The following is a 24,628-nucleotide window of genomic DNA, read 5'->3' as shown; positions in this document are numbered from 1 at the left end:
CATAGAGTTGATGTCCATCCCTCCATCCATTTCCTTCCGCTTAACTGGGTCCGGGTCACGGGGGCAGCAGTCTCAGAATGGAAGCCCAGACTCCAGCCACCTCCTTCAGTTCCACTGGAGAGACACTAAGGCGTTCCCGTGCCAGCTGCAAGACATAATCCCTCCAGCGTGTCCTACGTCTACCTCGGGGCATGCCCGCGACACCTCAGCAGGGAGACGTCCAGGAGGCATCCGGACCAGCTGGTTCCTCTCAATTACATTGCACCTCCTGTAGCTGAGTTTCAACTATCGTCGATGTTGTCGTACCTGTCTCTCAAGCACTCTGGAATAGACTTTCCCAGGGAGGCTAAGGAGTGTGATCCCCTGTAGTTGGAACATACCCTACAATCACCCTTCCTGAATAGGGGGACCAAAACCCGTAGTCTGCAAATCCAACAAGTCAACCAAGACAGTCCCACAACATCCAGAGCTGATATAATTTGCCAAAACACTCCAGATTTGTCTCCCAGAAGCTTTGTAGCTTGTCAAACTGACAAGCTACAAGCTGACCATTGTGTGTTTCTTTCTTTCAAAGAAGAATACCAACAGTTGTATCCATGTCCGTATATGTGATAACATACTGTATCCCAGGACCAGGTTAACCACTATACTACGCATGTAGCCTACCTAAGTGGTTGTTACACAAGGAGTTGAGGATTTTGTCACGGACCGACCACCGTGAGACCAACTGAAAAGGAAACAGATGTAGCATCTGCACTGTATGCCACACAACTGCTTCATAAAGTGAATAAAGTAAATGTATGTGTCATCATTTTGCACAGAAAAAAAGGAACTGCTTTCTCATCACAGAAGTGTGTCCAATGTTAATTATTTGATATTTCTAAAGTAGGGGTGGCAGCCTGTGAAAGTCACTGACAGCTATCACAACACGACTGTCTCTACTGTCTCCAATGATTCATACATTATTTTCAGGGAGATTCTGGGGGAGGAATGTGTTCAATGTGTTCATTCCTGCATTTTTGTAGGGTTCAGCCTCGAGACAGAGCTAAATACCAAGTTGCCGCCTCTGAAGGATGATTCATGAGGCCCCCCTTTTTTTTTCTTTTGTTTTAGAACATGATTCACTGCTCTGCAGCTGAGAGCTGCACAAGCCTCCTACCCTATCCGACAGGACAGGTACAAAGTCGTATCAAAACCCCAGTGCAAACATTGTGTGTTTGTGTGGGCATGTGCTTAACACAGATGGCCTGTGTATGGAAAATGAAAAAAAGAGCAGTCTATTCGAAGACACTAACATCAATTTTAAAAATATATATTTATATAAACTGGATGAAGCAATTCCAGTAGAAAGTGGATGTGAATGCTTAAGCTGAACTGAAATATCTCACAAATGTGTTGAAATCGCTTTACCAACAGAGGATCGAACCAGCAACCATCAGGTTGGGAGACGACCACTCTACTAATTTCCACCAATAGGGGCCGACATTGAAATTATCCAGTAATTTTTGTGATGGTTATGTTTTACCGTTAGGCCACGTAATTTGACTAATATTTCTGCTAATATACATTCATGTCAGACTGATTTGCTAGAAAAACAAACTATACTTTGTTATGACTATTCGCTCGTGGCTTGAGACCTCCAGTCTCCAAAAAACAGTTTCTTCAATGGCGTTTCCACATCAACAGGTTCTGATTAACCCAGAATACGTCCATGCACCTGACGAAGTCCTGATAACGTTCGTATAACTCTGCTTCTGTTCTGTCCTTCGTGGGGAGCACTTGCAGCAGACTCTCAAGGGTCTGTTTCAACTGTCTTCCCCTTCTGCAGAATAAATATGATAAAAGACAAATTCGTCGTTGAGCAGTTTATTTCTTCTCTCCACCGGTGCTAAAAGACATTTTCCACAACAGTTTTGCGTCACGAACAGGATCGCTCATGGGTCCATGGCTATCGTGTGGGAACGTTAGGGGGATGTTCTGGAACCAGTTTCCACCCCTACCTTGACAAAAATTGCCGGAGAAGAGGGGCCCAAAGTGCTACAGGATGGGGATGTGACTCCACTGTAATCTACGAACAAAAGCAATTTCTAGTGCCCGGTGAGAGTTCAATTATCTGTCTCAATGTTTATGTTTCAACTGGTTATTTATAAAATGTTTGATTAGGAAAATTGTCCTGTGTTATTGTGTCATTGTGATGAAAGACAGATATAACAGAATGAAAAATCTTGATTTGTTCAAAAGACAGCCTACATATCTCGAGTAGTATTGTAGTGGGCCACTAGAGTGGGCCAGCAGCAAAAGAAAGATAAACAGAATGAAAGTCTTGATCGTTGTGTGGGTCCCGTAAGCCGCCGGACAGGGAAAATAAAAACAGACAAATAACTAAGGAACCAGCGGGGGGTAGAGACTGCACGGGTCATCAAGTATCGACTGCTAGAGAAAAAAGCCCAGGGCATAGCGACGGCATTTAACTCTGATTCTGCGGAGTAAAAAAAAAAAAAAAAAATCCAAGAATCGTAGTGACAACTACGTTTATCCGCACACACGTGCACTGTTTCCTGTCACAAGAATGGGGAACGGTTCCGGGTTTGGGCATGTGCCTAAAAGACAGGTATCCGGTCCTGTCGTGGACCTCATGACGTCAAAATATGGATCAGAATGTGTTGGGTGCCTACAAACGTGGGTAAATGATTTTGGGGTTTACTGAGGGTGGTTCCCTGAGTGTCAAACATGTGTAGGATTAGAGGGTCAAGAGAATGTTGGAAAGAGGGAAAGTGGAAGTGAAATATGAAGGGGGAGCACAAGATATGAGACAAAGAATCAGAAAGTAGGGAAAGAAGGAAACTGGGAAGTTTTGAAAGTATTGGAGGGTAATGACACAGAAAAGCATGACAGAAAGAAAAAAGAACAAAAATACATTCAAGCTTGTGCTTATCCCTCACTCACAGTCTGTGGTGGCCCTCTTCTCGGTACGACGATGCCACCCCCCACACGCTCCTTCAATCAGCTCAACAAGCGGTGACAGCGCCCATTGCCAGCGTTCCACCAAACTGGTCATCAACCCAGTTACACAGTCACTGGCTCTGGCCAGGTTGCAGACATTGCCTGATTCAGAGTGGCTTCCAGCGCCGCAGAGGTCAGGGTCAACCATGAGGATTCAACTCTGTCCTACTACAGAGTGATGCCATTTGTCTCCATTATCATCAATGTGGACACTCGGCCTGGAGCTGTGACATTTGTTACTTTTGCCATCAACATGAACACTGGGACCGGGACTTTAAAAAAAAAAAAGCTATCCAAGATCTGGAGCGAGACCGCGTAAGGAAAACAGTGAGTGGCAGGAGGGGTGTGGAGAGGGAGCACACAAACACACATAAAAAACACTGCTTTGGCAATGACGCAATCACGCTTGCTATACTAACACCACTGATGTACACAAACCTGCAAACATACACTGATACTCACAACCTTGGGAAGCTAAATATGCACCTGATTTGGCATATACAAAATATTAAATTTAGACACAAAAATGCCTAAGATAAGCCTGCTATGTGTCATTGCTGCTGGGTTTGACATTTGGGGATTTTCTTTAATGCACTATTTTCGGTCAGGTAGAATGTTGAATAAGACTGAGACGGAAGTGCAGGGAATAGTTTTGTCTGGGGATTATAATGATCACAGTTACGTGGGTGCGTTTATGTTTGTCAGTAAGTTATGTGACTTATTACTAAATAATATATATTATATTATACTGTACGTATATTACATATGGCCTAGTGTTTAGAATGAGGGCCCTGGAGTGTGTGTGTGTGTGTGTGTGTGTGTGTGTGTGTGTGTGTGTGTGTGTGTGTGTATTAGGCCTGGGCGATAAACCAAAAATTTACCGTTACCAAAATTTACCACGATAGCCAATGTCATTTTTCCCATGTCGGTAAATTCGGTGCTTTAATAAAAAAGATCTCAGTGTGAAGCTGCATAAACATGGTTTTGGTACATGCTTTTGGTACCACAATTAGTTCACTCATTCATCAACAACACAAGTGTCACATGTCTCTGTTTTGAATCAGGAGATACTGTACTCCCCTTATCTGGCACAAACTGAGGCATGCAAAGTGGCAACTCCACTGGCGCTGACGGAAATTTTCCACAACATTTTCAGTGGGGAAAATGTCATAGAAAATATTGAATTATGGAAAATGTGGGAATTTTTACAGAAGTCCTGATAGATAGCCTCCATGTCCTGAATGTGCTGAACATTTTGATGTTGGAATGGCTTGAAGCGGTTGAGAAATGTGGGCGTAGTTAGCAGAGAAAAAAAACGGCAGAATTTGAAATGTTGGAAGGTAAAAATGATTGTTGAACAATTACACAAGAACTGAGGATTGAACCGGTTTGGCAGACGACCAATATACCCTCTGAGCCATGTCACCCTGTAGAATAAGTGGAATGTTACAGTAATGGAAAATGCAAAATACTTTTTCCTCAGTATGGGGCACCATTTAATTTGTCCATTCATTTTTAGCAGACAAAAAATGGCAAAATGGAGAAAAAAACGGCAGAATTTGAAATGTTGGAAAGTAAAAATACAGACTGAATGTTGAAATGTGTAAATAAGCTGAATGATCACAGTGGGGCCCGAGGACCGAACCACCAATGCATCGGGGTGGGAAAGAACCAACATACCTTTTGAGCCATGTCACCCAGTAGATTAAGCAGAATGTTACAGTAAATGTAAAACGATTTTCCACCAGTAGGGTGTGCCAAATAAATCGCCCAATTCATTTTCAATGGGAAAATTGTCACAGGAAAAATGAAATTACAGTAAATGTGGGGATTTTTTTGGAAAGTCCTGACAGGCAGGTCAAGCTACAACTGCTCCCCGGTGCACTATAACGGACTGTTCTGTTCCACCTAATTCCTAGGTTAAAGAAAGAAGTTAAATTTATGGCATGTGTTCTAGCAAACAAGTAATTGGTATCAGTATCGGGAAAAGAAATGCCAAAAAGGCCATCGGTATCATATCAAATTTTAAAAATCTGGTATTGCTCATCACTAATGTGCACCCTGTGAGGATTCTGACTTTTTAATAATAACAGGATCTCTCTTACATATTCGGTTTACACATATCTAAAATACCAATAAAAACATGGTTTCATTAAGTTGAGTTTTTAATGATTGGGAGCTCTGCTACTTAAATGAGCGAAGAGTCACGACACTTACAATACAAGAGCCAATTGTCATTACTTGGATTTATTAAACCATGGGCCAACAACCTTGGATAATTAATGTTCCGTTTTAAGCCGATGATGCCTATAAAAATATATTAAACACAGCGTGAGTGACACAAGCAGGCCAAAATCACATGTGCGTTCAACAAAGAATTATACTAAATTTTCATGTATTGTGTCAGTGCAATATTTTGATAACGACTGACTGATTTGTGAAGAGGTGCAGTTCTACTTTGTCATCTCATGTTAAAATTGAGAAATGAAACATAAACTTGCAGGTCCAAATTCACAATTTAAAAAAAATAAAATAATAAAGTACATGCAGAATATAATTTCATATTCCTGGTGCAAAATGTACAAAATTACAGGAAAAAGTTCAGCTTTTCCATTTAATTTTTGGTATGTCCGTTGTACAAGATGACTGATATATATAGCAATGTACTCAAGCAAATATAGCTACTGCCAAAAATGTTGTCCAGCTGCCTTTTGATCCACAATTTTTAAAAGTCTTTTGCTCTCCAGTGCTGCAAAGTCTAGATAGACATTATCTGTGACAACTTCTACAATCCCCATTGCCTTGATGATCCGCCCTGATCCAGTTATTTTGTTTTATTGTATCCGCATCAGTTCTCACTGTGGCTCTCTGCAGTACACTCTGGTCAAGGCTGATGCATGTTCAGCCACTGAGCAATTTCCTTTGTCACACTGTTGCCAAGTGCTTGCTCGTGGTGCAGTGAAATAGCTATATATCATATGTGCCACTGTTATGGTCTCGGGTTGCAGGCAGTCGGAGCCAAGATTAGTTGACATTAAGTACGGGGACCAAATTCGCCTCTTGCCAACTGTCCACAGCTGGGATAAGCCTTACACAGCCTGGCGCATGCCCTCCAGAAGTATTATTCAATCAATAAATAGCACTGAATGCTGATGCTCAGTTTCAGACTGGGTAGGTTTTGCCTGTGTAGACTGCATTTAGAGGTGAAAACAACATGAAAACCAGAGAGTTGTCTATGGGTGAAAAACAAGCACTTGTGAATCTGAGAGAAGATGGAAAATCTCTGATCATAGCCAGTACAACCATTTTGAATGTCCCAAAAAGGAAAGGTGCCATCTTCTAATATGTGCATCAGACCCAAATGAAAATACCTGAAAATAGAAGCTGAAATATGACTCTCTGGTGTCACATTTATCATTTGATGTCAAACCCAAATATTTTCCAAATTTATAGGAATCGACCTCGTTTTTCCACTACTTCTGTAGGCCGCTGTGGATGATGGCTTATCGAGAATCGAATTGAACAGTGCAGTGTTACGCTTAAGCGCTTTAAAATAGGGTGTAACATTTGAATTCTCATAATACTGCCGTTTTGTCTGAAAGTAGCCTCATCGGTTTAACATCTTAACGTTAATTTTAAAGAACTGCCTGATTTATCTTGCATATAGCCATGACACATGAACAATCACTGAAAATGAGAACATATTTTGCAAGCTCTTAACTAAAATGTGAGGCATACAAGATTAGTGAAAGAAAAGAGGCTAAAAGACAGTTCATGGCGAAATGTGCCAGTGCACGTGTAATACATTGCATGTGGCACAGCAGAAAGAGGACTGCTCCATTTTAAACTACCCAAGGCGACATTTTCACCATCAAGAGGTTTACCCTGTTTGAGAGGAGAAATTGTTTCAAATAGCAGTGTAGCTGTATTGAAGGCATTGTCTGCTGGGAAACGCAAACACTGTTGAAGAGATGGTCCAACTGCATTGGCAAGCTCATGTCTTGAATCAAAGATTGACATGATGAATTGGTTCATTTTATCAATCTAGGTGTGTGAAGGTGTATAGGATCACCCTCCTCAGTCTCCCTGGGAACGTCTTGGGCACATTACTACAGGCCGTTTGGTCCCTGTACAATTGGAGCAGGAGCTTGTTTCGCATCACCAGCAGTAAGTCAGACTTGTTCACAATGAACATTGGTCACTGTCAACAGTTCTGTCCATCTTTATGGGCTGCTTTTTTAGGTACAGCCAAAGCATACAGGTTGTCAGTTTTGATGGTCTTATCTCTGTGGATGATGTGGTTCTGATGACTTCATCAATCTGCGACCTTCAGTGTTCCCATTCACAGAGTATAAAGCTTCTGGGGTGAGAATCAGCACCTCCAAATATGAGGCCATGGTTGTCAGTTGGAAAAGTGTGAATCGTTCCCTCCGGTTTGGGAGTGCAGCCTTATCTCAGGTGGAAGACTTTTAGCATCTCAGGGTTCAAGAGTGAAAGTAAGATGGATTGTGAGATTGGCAGATGAATCAATGCACCATTTGCAATAATGTGGTTGCTGAACCGGAATGCCCTGGGGAAGAGGGAGCTGAGCCACAGGCGAATGTCTACATTCCCACCCTCACCTACAGTCACAAGCTTTGGCTCGTGACAGAGCAAGATCGTGGAAACAACAAGCCAATAGAGTAGAGCCGCTACTCCTCCACATCGAGAGGAGCCAGTGAGGTTCTATTTCGGATGCCCTACCAGACGGTGGACCTCGGAGATGCTGGCCTGGGAACGCCTCAGTTTTGAGGTGGCCTGAGACAAGATCCGGTCATCCCTACTGAGACTGCTGCTCTGGCAACCCAGACCCGAATGATCGGAAGGAAGTGGATGGATGGATTGTGATCATACTCGTAAGCGGCATAATTTTGGTCACAATAATGAGTACATGAAACTGGTTCATTTTCTACCAAGAAATAAGTGAGTACCGTGTATGCTTCACTAGAGTTCAGCCATGTGTGTCTATCAGAACCTAACTATACGGACCTATGACAAGAACAAGTATGCATGTGTTTGTGTATATGTGTGTGCAGTGCTCACCTCTCTCTGTTGAACTTGAGCGAATGCAGGATAGCTGGTCGCCTCTGACGAAGATTCCATAAGTGTAACGTGTCATCAGCGCACGCTGTGACTAATGCCCCCTATCAGCAACAACAAAAAAAGCCCCATTTCAGCGAAGAATCACACCAAACAAAGACAAGTTGGCATCTGGAATACTGTAAATATTAAATTGAGACAATGTGACAAGTAAGGGATGCTCAGGGGTTTATGCCGCAGATCCATGAGTGAGATCGGCCGATACTGATACCGATACCGATCACATGGATTAACTGTAGATGCTTCAATTTATTTATGATGAGCACTATTGGCCAAGGGTGCCCTTAGACACCTGGAAAATAGGTGATTATTAAAAAATAAACTTTTGGGCGGATTGTCTTTTTTATCATTTTGCCTTTATTTTTGCACTATTTGAAACAACCCTCTCCATATAATACGAATACATGGGAAATAAACTGTTCAAGATAACAAAATTAACAGAATAAAATAATTCAAATAAATATCTATTAAATAGAAATCTGTCCTACTTAATTTAAAATGAATTCAGTGTCCAGTTTGCAGGGGTCTCCAATTTTCATCACTATTAGGGCTGTCAACTATTTCTGTTTTATTTCTGAGTGGCAACATTTAAATTGTACACTACTTTATTTACCAAGCAGATCTTCACTCAAACAGTGGGGCCATTGTCTTTATGCTATTCTGCGCTCATTTGCCATTATATAAAGGCATAAAGTCTGATTTCAACAGTTATAATAAAAACCTGCTAAGAGTTAAAGCAAATATTCTTAGACCTTTTGGTGAGTTACTCAAAATCACCTGGCGAACTAGGAGACCCCTGTGATAATATCACCATCATAAGGCTGGACACACTGTGTTTATGTTCATTAAACAATCACACACAAATAGTGTCTTGAGGACAAGACATAATTAGTATGATGACGACAAGAGACCAAAATTGTGACAACTGAAAAAGTACGTATCCCATGAACATAATATCCACTTGTAGATTTCCCGTAGTTCAAAAACGAGCTCTGAACTAACCACATTGCTTGTTTGTTTTAAAGTGTCACTGTGCTAAAAAGTCACATTTGGAGTCTAACTCTAGCTAGCTAGCTGGCGCCTGTGACAGCTAGGCAAAGCATGTGAACAAAGTTGCAAGAAAAGTCGAACGTCAATAGGTTTGATAAGGGAGCGATCACACACGCTGGCATTGATTGGCATAGCCTGTGTCAAGGTGTCAAACTGAAGCCATGGAGGTTTTAGAGACTAGTGCTGATTCTCGCGGCAATGCGGGACATAGTGCATGCTCAATACGGGTGTTGGCAACCCTACATGACACAACACACATGTAGAGTTTGCTGCCGCACACCGATCGATTTGAAAGGCATTTACTGGCATATGCCAATCACGTGTTTTTTATGGAAATCGGCCGATGGTGATCGGTGGCCGATCGATCGGAGCATCCCTAATGACAAGTAAGTAAGTACAGTGGAACCTTAGTTGGCGCGTGCCCCGGTTAGTGTGTTTTTCATTTAGCGTCGAAAATGTACGGCAAAATTTGGCCTCGGTTTCCATACTTCTTCAGGTTAGTGTACAATATGGTGCGCGTCTTGTTGTGTTATTAACACACTGCCTGAGTTCAACTGCGTTCTTGATGTGATTTTTTTAAATCACAAAACGTCCATCTTCTATGACGTCATCAGCGGTTGACTCCGTAGTTCTTTGCTAACTAACCCAGTTACGCCACAAGTCTCAAAAATAACAATAACAAAAAACAATAACAATAACAAACATGTTTCATTCCATTTTTGGTTATTTTGCAGCCATGATCAAAACAAAAGCAGAGACTTGAGGGGAGAAACACTACTTAGTTCAAAAAATAACTCATGGCAAAGCAGGAATCACGTCTTCAATGAAGATAAAAGTAACCTTAAATGTTTAATTATTCATTTCATCATTTATATGTATTTTGAATTTTGAGTTTTCTGCATGTAAAACTATATGGAAGTGTACTATATGAATTGATCGAAGAGAGAGCTGACCCGGAAAGCAAAGTTCTCAATTTACCGGCCCATCAATGTTCCTACCCCCCCTCATGGTCATGAGCTTCGGGTGGTGACGAAAAGAACGAGATCGTGGATAGAAGCGGCCAAAATGAGTTTCCTCCGTAGGGTGGCTGGATTCACTATAATAAATAGAGTGACGAGGCCACCGCTTGTTCACATCAAGTAGGCAGGGGCATCTAGTCCGGATGCCTCCTGGACACCTCCCTGGTGAGGTGTTCCAGGCATGCCCAGCCGGGAGGAGGCCCCGGGGCATGCTGGGGGGATTATGTCTCACAGTTGGCCTAGAAATGTGTCGGTGTTCTCCTGGTGGAACTGGAAGAGGTGTCCTACTTCCCGACTCAGGCTACTGCCCCTGCGACCAGGACCAGATAAGCGTAGCAAAATGGTATGGATGTAAAACTACAATTGTAAAATTATAAAAACGTGTTTTGTGTTAACATTTTTGCCTTTTTGGAACAGATTAATTGGATTTACATGATTTCTTATGGAGAATTTGGTTAGAGTACGTTTTGGTTAGAGTTGGACCTTCTGGATTAATGATGCTAACCAAGGTTCCACTGTATGTACAGTATGTGTAATTTAAACATGGGTCAACTTGCATAAAAACATTGAAATAAACTTCATCATAAAGAGGATTCCAGAGCAGTGAAAATCTTGCCAAGAGCAACAGAAGTGAACATTTAATGATGCTGATATTATAAACCATCATTGGAAGAGCAAAGTGACAAATCCCTTAAGAAAAATGTATGCTGCTAGACCCTCATTCAAGACATAACACGATGTGTTTACAATGAAATTCCCACAACAAACTCATTAGAAGGCTGTTAGGATTGGAGCCCCGGGAAGAATTAGTTTCTGATTAAAAATGTAATCTTGGTATTAAAAAGTGTAAAGCAGCTTTGTCTGTTATTAATTTTTGGTGTGTATTATCTGCTCACTGAACAGGCCACCATATTATCCGCATACATTTTCAGTGCAATACCAAGCTGCATGGCTTTTTATCACATTGATAAGTTACTGGCATGGCTTCTTTAGCTTCAGACCATGTCCTGCTGATTTGTATTTACCACAGTGGGAGGGGAGAAAACCGAATGAAAACTGCCAATGGGATAAGTGGAAAAATGGGGCGAGAAAATCCCCAGCAGATAGCAAGCAGAGGTTAGTGAAAGACATGATGTGACAGTCAGCTATGCAATTCCGTGATGGTATAATCATTTTGATGTATCGACCAAAGCACAGCAAGGCAAAATCACATTGATCAAAAATAGGACTCGACAACACTGAACACTGTTTTTATGCAAACAGAGGAGGTAGTAAGGACTCCAGAACTTGTGCAAGTTCTGGTGTGTTTTTGTTCAAATAACACACTCAGTCACTGAGTCGGCAAACTGGATAATGTCTGCTGTATATCTACAAAAGGTTAAAACAAAAAGAGGAACAGATGATTTGCTCACCTCTGGCGCAAACTAAAGATTTTTCTGTATTTAATTTTGTATTAGCTCTGCTAGACACTGCTCAAAGCTGAAGATATATTGCTTCCATTTATCTCCCGTGCTCCCACGAGTGCTCCCCCTTGCATTCGTGTTTGCTCTAACGTCTCGGATATATTTCACTAACCTTGAACCCAATACCCAATACAGGTGGTCCTTGGGTCACAAATGCGTTCTGTGTTCCTACGCTGTGACGGAAGTCGAGTTTTAGTTTTTTTACTAAAAGAGAGACCAATATTTTTTTTAAACAATGTTCATTTTCACTCCCATGGTGGTGGCTTTCATTTTCGTTGGCGCACTCTGTAGTGAAGTCCAAAAAGTTAACTTAAAAGCGATGCACACACACAGTGCATTCATCTGGCCACGAGGCACAGGCCTTTGTGCTGCGCATGGTGCGTAAACGAGTTCTTGAGCGAGTATCGTGTTTACCATTTAAATTTATGGGAACGCAAGTATAACCACAAAACATTGTAAAATGGTACGTTGTAAACCGAGGACCACCCATATATGCTTAGCACCCATTTATAATGTCATTAAATATCCTGCTTGGAAAGGTATTCGGTGTCTTTCATCTCTGAAAATTTCAATTTAATCGGGTACACATTACAACCACTTTCATATACACGACCGGTCAAGCTTTTTAGAACACTCCAATTTCTCTGGAGGAAAAACCTACACTTTTAAGTGTCTCTCTTCCATTGTTAATTCCCCTTTTTTCTTGCCATTTTTGTAGCAACAAATTAGTTTCTCCAGTACAATGCTGTTCAACTGATGTTCACAAGGGTATAGTACCACAGTTTGTTCCGAACACTGTTTTTATTCAGACAGAGGAGGTAGTAAGGACTCCAGAACTTGGAACACCTGTAGGAATTAGTTGCACCAACTGCCAAGGCTTGATCAACCTCCATTTCTGCAGAACAGCTTTAAATTGTTGACCCATTTTGTGGTCCCTGAAACAGGCCTTTTTGTATAATTCTGAAATACACATTATTTTCAGTTTTGGGTACCTTTTTTTAACTTTTTTTTTTAACTGGAACTTAACCACTTACCTTTGTACCATTTCAAGCTATTCATTGGACTTCAATATAGTGAATTTCAATAAATAACTGGAAAAACTGGGGAAAATGGGAAAAATGTCACAGAAAAATTGAATTATGGAAAATGTGAAAAAAAAAATTTAAAGTCCTGATAGATAGCCTAAATGTTGTGAATGAGCAGAACATTTTGATGTTGGAATGGTTTGGTTTAAAGTAGTTACCAGACCAAAAAAAAGACAACATGTGAAATGTTGTAATGTAAAAATGGAGAATGATTGCTGAAATGTATAAGAAACGATTACACACATTGAACGATTACTGAGGATCGAACCAACAACCACTGGTTAGGGAGACGACCAGTCTACTACCTGAGCCATGTCACCTTGTTGGATAACTGGAATGTTACAGTCATGGAAAATGAAATAAATATTTTTCACCAGTAGGGGGCAGCATTTTATTTGCCTACTTGTTTTCAGCAGACTGAAAACAGCAGAACTTGAAATACTGGAAAGTAAAAATGCAGACTGAATGTTGAAATGCATAAATGAGTGGAATGATTGCGGTCTGAACCAGCAACACATCGAGTTAGGAAATAACCACTGTACCTATCCCTACCATGTCACACTGGAATAAGCAGAATGTTATGAAAATGTAAATGGTTTTCCACCATTCCACCTGATAGATAGCCAATGTGTCCTGAATGAGCTGAACATTTTGCCGTTGGATTACTTTGAATTGGCTGAGAAATGTGGGAGGCGTGAGCGAACAAAGCATTAGAAATAGGAAGAAGTAGAGGGCTAAATAGACAAATAATGGTGTAGAATTTTGCGTGAGCAGACAGAAAATGAGACGGAATAGAAAGAAGTAGAGGAATAAACAGTGATGAAAAATGGGATGTGTATGAAGGCTTCTCAGCATTCACACAATGACTCTGGAAAGCGTGGAGAGGGGTGATAATATAAGTACATATAGTGGTAGACAACCTCAGCGTATTCCATGAGGCACTGTTTGTGATATGTACTGTACAGTCTGTACCTTAAAAGTTATTCAAGGAAACAATCAGGTTCCAATGATACAAACTGCTGAAAAATAACTGTAAAATATGTTCTATGACAATAATTCTATGATAAATTATCCAAATTAAGAGATATGTACCATTTATGGCCCATAAAATGTAAAGTACTGTTACAAACATACTAAATTTGAAGTTTCTCTAGCACGCGTATCAAACTCAAGGCCCGGGGGCCAAATGTGGCCCACCACATTATTTTATGTGGCCCATCAAAACCTATGAATAATGTGTGCCAATCATGCACTTCACCTTTTTCCTTATAAATGTATTTTTTCTTTCATTTAGACAGAAAAATTGTACAGGTGGCAGTTCTTCTAAACTTCAATATTATCCGATCATACAACAAGATATTCCAAGTTTTTTTGTTATTAAAAATAAATACCTGAATGTCTGCTTGTCACCTTTGACATTCTCTCTTCACTTCTCATTTCAACGCAAGTTATCCATCAATTTGTTAGTAAAAACATAATAATCAAATGCACGGGCAATTACTCGTATTCATATTCACATATTTTGAGAGTTACAAGCGGCCCTCTGAGGGCAGCCATAACTGAAATGTGGCCCTCAATGAAGTCAATCAAGCAGGACTGAGGCTACAGCTATGGGATGGGTTAAAAAACAGTCAAATGAGAATCTGAATAAAAGGAATGGCACTTTCGGTATCCTTGTTTAGCTGACGACTTTAGCTCCCCCACCACCTCCACCAAACCTCAGAAGCCACCTCTCCCACTTTTAGATGTATAATCCACTAAGCAAAATAATACATTCAGAAGTGGCAAACAAAGAAAATAATGAGTCTAATAATATCCTGCTTAACACAATGTCTGATAATAATAGTCATTCTCCTAAATGTTTTTCCTGACGGACATGAAAGAGAGAAACCGGCAAGACATGCTGGGATGTGTATACAGAATAGTGAAGGTTCATGCCCTCATTATTCAAAAGCACTGGTGAAAAGTGGCCAATTCTGTGCTAATAGATTAAGTCGATACATCAAACTCAATGTCAAGAGGCAACTCGGAGAATGCGAGCCTTGGCAGAGCAAAAGCCCACGCACTGACTGCATTGACGACCAGCACTGATGAGGGCCCTGGCATAATTTCTTAATCATCTAAGAAATCCACTTAGACTAGAAGGAAACCTTAACGAGAGTTTGCTCGCGGTTAAATTGCCCAGTGGTCCCTGATATCGCCAAAATCACAGATGTAACAAAGTAATCCTGTTATAACAGAATCTGTCTTACCTCATTGATCAGGAACTGAAGTTGAAGAACAGCAGCACCACTCTCATGCTGACAGAAGCAGTCCACCCCAGGTCGTCCAAGTCTGATGACGTCACAGAGTCAAGGATGTATTGAAACATTTCCGAAAAATACTTCAGCCCAGAATGCGCAGGAATAATGCACATGTTGCATAGTAAACATTTTCATTGCACACTCAGCAACACTTTTTCGATGTACAGCCATCCATCATTTATCACGGTTAACCTGGTTCAGACCCAGCCGTGATAAGTGAATTTCTGCGAAGTAGGACTCCTTATTTATAAATCAAATATTTTCATAGTTAGAGCATAGAAAACCTGTTTACAACTCTCTTAATGTGTTTTTTAACATTATTAGAGCCATCTAGACATGAAATAACACCCCTATAGTCACTTTTACACTCGTACTACCCAATATAGTAGACATACATCAATCCATTTCATTTTCTATGCCGCTTATCCTCACTAGGGTCGCAGGGGCCGCTGGAGCTGGAGCCTCTCCCAGCTGATGTCGAGCAAGAGGTGGGGTACACCCTGTCGCCAGCCAAATCGCAGTTTTGTGGACACAAGAAAAATTTGACATAAAAGACATAAATAGGACATAACAATATAGACTCACACATCACACAACAGCATTGGGAGAGTTCCTTGTTGTTGTTTCTTTGTTCCGGTTTCTGTACAGTACTTCCTGCAGGGGCTATTATCTCATCAATGCAACATTACTGACACCTAGTGACCACTGTAGAATACAACATATCACAACATGTGTTTGAATGCCTCTTCTGAATGCCTTATATTTGTATTTTAGTTCATTTAGCCATTTTTATACTTGAAAATGCATAGTTTAAGCCAAAAATATGTCAAATGTGTTTAAAGAATAATAGGCCGTAGTCAACCACCAAACTGATGATTTATAAAAATAATATATTTTGAAAAACTGTGATAGAGTGAAGCCGCAAAATTTGAAGCATCAAGGGATGACTGTACACTAAAGGCTTATTTTTTTCAAATATTGTTCACAAATTGTTATTAATCTGCGTTAGTGAGCACTTCTTCTTTGCCAAAATAATCCATCCACCTCACGGGTGTGGCATATAAAGATTCTGATGAAACTGCACAGGTGTACCTTAGGCTGGCCCCAATAAAAGGCCACTCCAAATCTGCAGTTTTAGTGTATCACATAAAGTTGGTCCACTGTCTAATCCTGTTCTAAAAGATGACTGAAGAAGTGAAAAAATGCACAGTGATGTTTGATGATTGCTCCTCTTGTACCACCTCTGGGCACTTACGGTTAGCGGGGGAGAAAGCATCCGTGCAAGCGAGGCAAGGAAGCAACAATACCCGCACAGATCAGACTGACTGTCTCTCTGATTCAGGTAAACAGTGTTCAGTCTTTGAATCTAATTCAAATTACTTTTACATGTTCATGTTCAAGCAAACGTTATTTCTCAGATGTTGTCTACTGTGTAAATATCAAGAACTATGGAGTGAGCAAAAAATAAAAAGTTAAAAGTTAACTAAAAACAGGCTGCTGTGCATAGAAATGGGAAGGCAAAGTACTATAACAGTATATACACATGGACAGTCCAAGAGAACAATGCTTGGCTACATTCTAGTGTGGTTGATAGACTTTCCAAACTGCAGAGTGAGTCGCAACCTTTAGTTCGCTCTAAATCCTGTATTGACAAACGTGAATGCCATCACTGCAAAGTGCAAGGTCCTCTACACAGTCCACAGCTCCAAGGTAGATTCAACTTCTACACAGAGATACCAACGGCAATAACAACTAGAATAGCAGTCAGTAAAGCGCCAAGGTTAAACTATTAATAAAAGATGAAAAGTGCCGTTGCTGTGTTTGCATTCTGTGGCTAGCATCAGTGTTACAGTCTGACAAGAAACAAAGCAGGAGACAGCAATTAATGGCCGCACAAAGACAGCCAACATATATAAGCAACAAGCCAAACAATAACAAAAAGGAAAATGTGTGGTACACAGACAAGGAATAAACTTCATTTCATACAACTTATCAGTTTTATGTGATTGGCCAGTGTCCGGTAAACCCATCCATGTTCTACACCACTTAGGGTTGCGGGTTAGCTGGAGCCTATACCAGTTGCGAGATCCGGGGTACACTTTGGATTGGTCACCAGTAGGGGGGTCTCGAGATCTTGTGAAATCAAAATGTAACAAGATTTATTGCTTGTTGCCTATAGTTAAGTCGTAATTAATCGAAATAAACTGCAGGTAGAAAGAAGTTTTTATCAATAATGAGTGTACCTTTGAAAGACCATTTTAGAGTTTTAATACACCGATCAACATGACACTGGATAATGTTAGCTTTATGCACATTATTGTTCATTAAACATTCTGTTTTTTTAACACTCAGTCTACCAGAATTCTGCAACTACTAGAATGACCATAGCAGTCATTTTGACTCTTTGTATATAATTTGGATTATCATTAAAAAGATCTCAAAATAAATTGGTGGAATAGGTAAAAAACACATCAGGACACTAAATGAAAACTATAGTGAGTGTTTGATTGAATTGACACAACAACACTTCTCTGCAATTACACATGCAAACTTGAACTGCAACCATTTTCTCTGAAGCAAGGCTAAAGCCTCCATAGCTGTCACCTTCTTTCTGCTTGGCATTTTTGTCTCTCTTGGGTTTAGAGTGAAGCTATAGCTAGGTTTTAGCCTCACAGAGCATAAAAAACAAACAGCTAATAGAGCAGGAGGAAGGGCGGGAAAAATGTAGCAAATAGTGAAATATGACATCCCCGGTAAAAAGCAGGCAGTCAATTTGACTGCTATGGTCATTCAAAGTAGTAACACTCAGATCTCTTTTGTGTTTTGAAATTTTAATGATAAAACAATGTTAGAATAAAATATACACACATTTAGGAAAAGTCAGGGTCCTATGGGTACATGGGTTTTTTTTAAACTAAGTTATGACATTGCAAATTTTGAAAACAGTCAAAATGACTGCCTTGGGAGTTCGAGTGCTAAACAGCTCAACACAAATTGGACCTCAGTGTACAAAAAGCAAACACAATGCACAACAAGTAGACATTGGTAAGGTAAACTGTCCATCACATATCATTCTCTTTAAGCAAATAATCTCAGGAAATGTAATCGTTGCACATAAAGGTTTGCAAAAACACCTAATAACTAAGTGAAATGAAAACAGGGTGTTGGAAAAATTAAATATTGACAAGTTGCTCAAGAACAGTCATTTTACAGAACTAGGATTGTGCTCACATACTTTAGTGCAGTCAGGCTATAAATTTATGTTATTTATTTATACTTCACTTCCAAACACAGAGACATACACACATACACTGTTTTACACACACTTTATCACACTTTTCTTGGTTTGGCGACTCCAACAGCATGGAAATATGACACCGCAACTTGCAACTTTTATTCTGTCATCTTTGCCAAACAGCAGTTCAAGCACAAATGCTAATAAATCGCTAATAAATACTAATAATAGCGCTAATAAATTCCCCCACAAGCCTTTACTGCCACTTCATTGAGCATTGTGTGTGTGCTCTCCCACTTCCTCCGCTGTCACATTGACACAAGCCCTCCAAATAGATGTCCTCCGCTATGCCAGCTCGTAACTCAAATTTTAGCTCACAGTTAAAAGCAAAAAGAGCGACGGCGCGTATCTAAAAAACACTCGTCAGGTGGGAGACTCGTATGCCAAAGTACCACTGTATAAATGACAATAAAAAATACCTACAGTGCTTTAGTACCTTCTCTCTTCTCTCTGGCATCTGAGACTCAACATACACAGTGACAACTCAACTCACAGCGACAGCAGATACAAATAACTTCGGTCTTGTCGAGAGTCATCTGGCAGCCCAACTTACCATTCAAAATACCCTTTTCTTTGTCCATTTCTGATCCTGCTTGTGGGTCAAGCATCAATTTGTGGTACAATAAACATTTCATAAGGCACCTGTATTGTTTTGTGACGCAGATTGTCCAGTCATATTTTTTCATTGTACTTTTTGTTAAAAATGTCATTGTTAAGCTCTCGTCTCATCTCTTTCTCATGGACCCAATCTCATGCATCGCCTCGTCTCAAGAGTTGGGTGTCTTGTGACACCCCTAGTCAAAAGTCAGTCATTTGTAGAACATACTGTATTTAAAAAAAACAACCATTCACACTCATCTTCACACCTATGAACAATTTAATCGCCAATTAACCAAACATGCGTGTTTTTGGGATGAGTGAGGAAACCGGAGGACATGCAGGCAGAACATGCAAAATCCTTCAAGAGATGCTCCAACAGCGATTCAAACCCGGATTACTTGACTGTGAGGCAAATGTGCTTAGTGTCCAGTAAACAACTTGCAAATTATGTACATAAACAGGATGTACACGCCACAATAACTGTGAAGGAAGACGTTACGAGAAAATGAAAACGCAAACACCACACCCCGTGTTGTGAGTGTGCGTGTATGTCAAAAGTAGCTGTAGCCCTGTGGTGGCTTCTTTGCCTTCCCCTTCTTCCTTCAAACTCTGATTTCTCTCCACCTCACTTGGCATGAAAGCTACCCACGACATCATGCAAACAGCTCAGGGCAAGGTGATTGTGTAACATTTATGAGCCACAATCACATATCTGCACTGTTATTTTGAGAACAAAACGTGTAAAGCCGTAATGAATTGCAATATGAGTAGTAACCGGAGAGTGTAGCAGGCCACGGAAGAGAGCAATTGAACCCGCTCGTGCGACAGAACTAGGGGGAGGGAGACAAATTAGGATTAGATGTTGGTTTTATGTTTAAATATTTGGTTACAGATGTATGGATGGATGTTTTTACATGGTCCAAGGTTAAAATCTCAGTTCTTCTCATTATTATTGATCATGTTCATCGTTGTGTGTGTATGTTATATGAACAAATTAACCACCCTCACATATATAATAATGATGATTAAAAGATTCCCTATTTGGAATCTATCTATAGTGTCCCAACTCTAAAAGAACCAATATTCATTTGTCACAGAAAATTGAGTCACCAATGTTTGGATGCTTTGTGGGCACTCAATTCCGCGGAATGATACTCAGGCAAAGTGACTGGTTTGTGAGGTGCACATTTTGTCCGTACGATAACCAAGACAACTAACATATTCGTGGCAATAATTTGAACTGAAAGCCGAATCCTACAAATACCAGGGCGTACGAAAACCGAGGTATTCAAGGTAAGTTCAATAATGAAGTTGCTTGAAACAAACTAAGACGTTCAGAGGCCACCTACACCCACCTTGCTAAAACGCAAAATGGTTCATTCCACCTGGTTGGACTCATGAATGGTAATGTTTGCTTTATGGCTTGGTGTTGCAAACTCAGGGAGACCATTCAGGAGACTTTTGTATGATGGCCCAGAATTTGGTGCTATGCCCCTGGGTGCAGCCAGCAGAGAAAGACTGCAGTAGGGGAAGTGAACAGAGAGCTTTCCAGAAAACCTGCTGAGTGTGTTAGATCTTTACCCTTGGGCATGGACACTTTTTTTTTTAACACCTCCCACAGGTTGCGGCATTACTCTCCTCTCTTGCCAACCCCAAAATGGCTTCTGCAGAGCCCTACCATACTTTTTTTATTGTTTAAATGTTGAGGTTTCTCAGCCTCCAGCTGCTGTGTCATAAGCATGACAATAACTTGGTTAGTAGCCTTCCTCTGCAACCTATGTGTGTTTGTGTATATTGCAAGGCCTGGGTACAAACCATAGGGGTACATACATCAAAAAAGTGACGATCCAACAATATTCCACAGACACACTGAGAAAACTGAAATCCGAGCAAAATTTTATATTGTTTGAAACGAGTGAATCCTTCTTATTGGCAGGTTATTTTGCTTATTTTAATTATATCTTAGATTTGAGCACATATCAATTAAAATAAGCAACTTGGTCTAACATAGGAAAGTGAATGGGTGGAAAAAATCTACAATAAGGTCAAAAATATGTATTTGTGACCTTCATACACTTGCTTAGATTTCAGGTTTTTTTCAGGGATCCAAAAATGTTCAGTGGAAAAATCCTAAAGGTACATATCCCCCACAATATGGATTCCAACCAACATCATAGAGGAAGCTATGTTTAAAGTAGTACTTGCATTTCGTAGTCAGATTAATCACAGGGTTGCTGTGGATTAATTTTGATTAATCACGATTAAAGAGCTTTCATTTTATTACTTTATAAAATCGACTCTGTTGCAATCCACTTGGCAATTTGACTGAGGTAGACTTACTGAGGCCCTGATGTTCCATGAGGTGGTTTGTCGTAAGTCAGGGGCAGATCTAGCTTTTTTTTTTTAAAAGGGGGGGTGTGGCCGAGGCCGTAGACCGAGGCGCTGGAAATGGAGGGGGGGGTCTAGGGGCCCTCCCCCAGAAAATTGTTTTAAATTAGACCTCATTTCCTGCAATTTAGTGATATCTGAGGCCAATTTTATGTCCTTAATTTCAAGAGTTTGTTGTTATTTTTATCCTTGGAATATATCGTTTAAGCCAAAACATTCCATTTATAAAATTACCGGTACTAGGAGAAACCCATTTTAGCTCAATTTCCTGAAATATTTTCCAATTTGAAGCAGCTGTAAATTCTGAGGATTTGAGTATAATTTTAAGTCACTGGGCATCGCTTTTCTGGTTAATTTTCATTGAGAATAGACAACAGTTTTCCTTATAGTCATGATGCCAGAACCTTTATTTTGCACCTCCACGTGAATAGCCATGTACAGCACACATTCAATGTCCAATGTAAATTATCAGCCTGACAGTGGGTTCTGGAATAGCATGCGTCTCGGTTGCATTCTGGCGTATGCGTCCACCACCAGTTGACTGACTGTGGCCTGGGGTGATCTGTCTTGGTACTAGCAGCAGTACTAATAAATCAACGTGTACCGGTTTAGACATACATGTACCTTCACTGGGACTGGGTGACTGGAATCCAGGATGGTTTATCATTTTATTCACTTTTATTGTGGCAAAAAAAATCGTGGGTGCCTCAAAACGGGGGGGTGTACACCCCCCACACCCCGTTCTAAATCTGCGCCTGTAAGTTCTAGCAGAATCCTACGTATGCTTCGTGTTAATGTGGTATCTTAAGATGGAAGTGCTTCGGTGAAAAGAAAAGGCCTTCCTGCAGAGTGTGAGAGTCGACTGTTCCATCATGGGGTTTTGTGTACTCAAATTTCCCATTGAGAAGGCCAACGTGCTGATAAGCATCTTGTATACTGAGTTGTTTGGTTCTGCAGCCTGTCACTACCCGATCAACTGCTCATTAAGGCATGTGCGACAAACTTCCTGAAACTCACTGCCAGAGACCTTTCCAAGATATAGAGTCATTCTGCGCTGAAGATGGGGTTTTTTTGACAGCCATAGTTTAAAGTCGTTCAAAAGATTGGAGTGTGAACACCTACCATGCCATGACGCCACGCAAGATGGCAGCTAACATTGCACGATCCGAGCTATGATCATCTCGCCATGTTTTGTTTTTGTAGCTTTTCTACCAGAGATATTCCAAAAGGACCAGTCTCAAAAAGGGGTGTTAAGACATAAACATGACTAAATACATGTAATTACCATCACTGATTTCAGTCACTTAAGGATAGAAAAAGCATTGTACTATATGTGCATGATAGAAGGACTTAAAAGGAAGTGTACGGCAGCAGATTGAAATAATTTTAATGTCAGTCTGCATCACTCTCCTGCTGACAAGCCTGCGTTGCATTCAAAATCACATCACACTCGGGGCCACATCAAAACAACCGAGACACTGCCAGAACACAAAGCTGATGTGAAGGTGAATTGCCTACATCCATACAGAAGATAAACACTGCAATGCAACTGTTGATTACTGCAGTTGCATTGTGGTAACATCTGCTTTCATAATAAAACTAAACAAAAACTGACATCAAGATAAATACCTGGGTTTTAATTGCTGTTTCCATAAGGATACTGTTTAAATGGGTGTTTCTGAAAGGCACGTGTTTTAGTGATGGAAATGTCATCTCTTTGAAGGGAGCCAGTTAAAAAGAGACTAAAAAAGAGCTGGCTGTTTCGGCTCCAAAAATGTATTTGATGCTTAAATTCATTTATTCCCAAAATACGTGTAAAATGAATTCCAACTATTGAATCAATATGAGTACATGTACTTTATTTCTCTTATACCAGATACCAAGATACCTCTTGTTAGTGCCTTAGTTGGTGAATATGCTGAGACCGACATTCTAAGACTGATAATTAGGATTTACACTGCAGTGGATAGAACTTTAAGGTGATTGGTAACACCCATTGACCCATGGGTCGTTATAAAGGCATTGTAAGTCCCTGTCCAAGAAATCGCTCGTTTCATTTCCGGAAAGAAAACCACCTGTAAATGTCGTGTAAATCAGTCACCATTGTTATTGCTGGACACAATTAAGTCAGTGAATTCTAAATGTGCAGGTGCAATGGAGAGTGCTTATTAACAGGAACCAACAAAGACAACTAACAGTGGTGGGATAGAGAGATATAATGTATCCCGCACACTTGTCTAGAATTGTCTGTGGATTAAGTACTCAGGTAAGCATTACAGGCAGCTACAGCCAGGTGCTTGCTGGAGTTAATTAACATGCTCTAATCTGCATATTTGGAACATCACAAACCCCAGCAATGCCTTTACAGTACACACTTGTTTGTGCTGTTGACTGCGCAATAACATTGATTTTTATACCAGTGGAACATATAATCGGATACTGTCTCGCAATGTTCTGGGTTTGCGGCTGAGCCATCTGGCCACCCTTTGTAATCTGCATGTTCGCTTTATTCCGCATCCCTGATAATGAGTCATACCCTCCAACAGGCCTCTTTACTGTCATCTGGCTATTTCCAACTTGTCACTACTTTAGTCACCTTATTGTATGCACTGCTAAAGGTCACCATTCCCTATTGCAATTACCCTGACTTCACTCCTGATCAAAATTTTAAGACCAGTTTAAAAATTGCAAGAATTTACATTTTTTTGCACTGTTGGATCTTAAAGAGGTTATAAGTAGAGCTTCAAAATTTAAAAAGAAGAAATGGAGTGAGACAAAAAAAAACCTTTTGAGTAGGCATTTTATTGCAAACAAACATTGAACACTGAAATTGAAATTGAACTGAAATAGGCTGCTCATCAAAAGTTTAAGATCACAACCTTTAAAAGCCAAAATCATGGCAAAAATGTGGATTCAGTGTCACTTTCTGTCACGTATTCACACTGTCATGATTTGGCAAAATGCAAAAAAGCTTTATCTCTTTGAATGGGGTCGAATTGTTGAGCTGCATAAGCAAGGGCTCTCGCAGTGCACCATTGATGCTGAGGTTGGATGCAGTAAGACAGTCATTTTAAGCTTAAATTTAATTTTAACTAATTTTAAACTTCTTCAAAGATCCTGAGTGTTCTGGAGCAAAAACGTCAAGTGGTAGACCCCAAAATATGTCATGTGGATCCGATTAGCTGTCCGTCAAGACTCAGGACCATCCTCGGCCCAAATGACAGTTGTTACTGGTGCCGAGCCCAGTCCAATAACTATCAGACGGCATCTGCGAGACAAGCGT

The 24,628-nt window shown here is 40.4% G+C and overlaps 1 protein-coding gene across 11 annotated transcripts in view; it reads right to left on the bottom strand.

Annotated features, from left to right (window-relative positions):
* The window catches only part of stxbp5l (syntaxin binding protein 5L), a 165,006-nt gene that overhangs the window by 79,857 nt on the left and 60,521 nt on the right, over nt 1-24,628 (bottom strand). For all 11 annotated transcript variants that reach the window (XM_054788200.1, XM_054788203.1, XM_054788201.1 and 8 more), the window contains exons 3-4: nt 15,012-15,093; nt 8,086-8,186 (exon numbers count right to left, since the gene is read on the bottom strand). In XM_054788200.1, the coding sequence (XP_054644175.1) occupies nt 8,086-8,186; nt 15,012-15,093 (183 nt within the window). The remainder of the gene's footprint in view (nt 1-8,085; nt 8,187-15,011; nt 15,094-24,628) is intronic.

The sequence above is a fragment of the Dunckerocampus dactyliophorus genome, chromosome 9 (genome assembly GCF_027744805.1).
Source record: "Dunckerocampus dactyliophorus isolate RoL2022-P2 chromosome 9, RoL_Ddac_1.1, whole genome shotgun sequence".
Taxonomy (NCBI): Eukaryota; Metazoa; Chordata; class Actinopteri; order Syngnathiformes; family Syngnathidae; genus Dunckerocampus; species Dunckerocampus dactyliophorus.
Note: the sequence above shows the minus strand (reverse complement) of the source record. Positions and strands in the feature narration are given on the sequence as shown.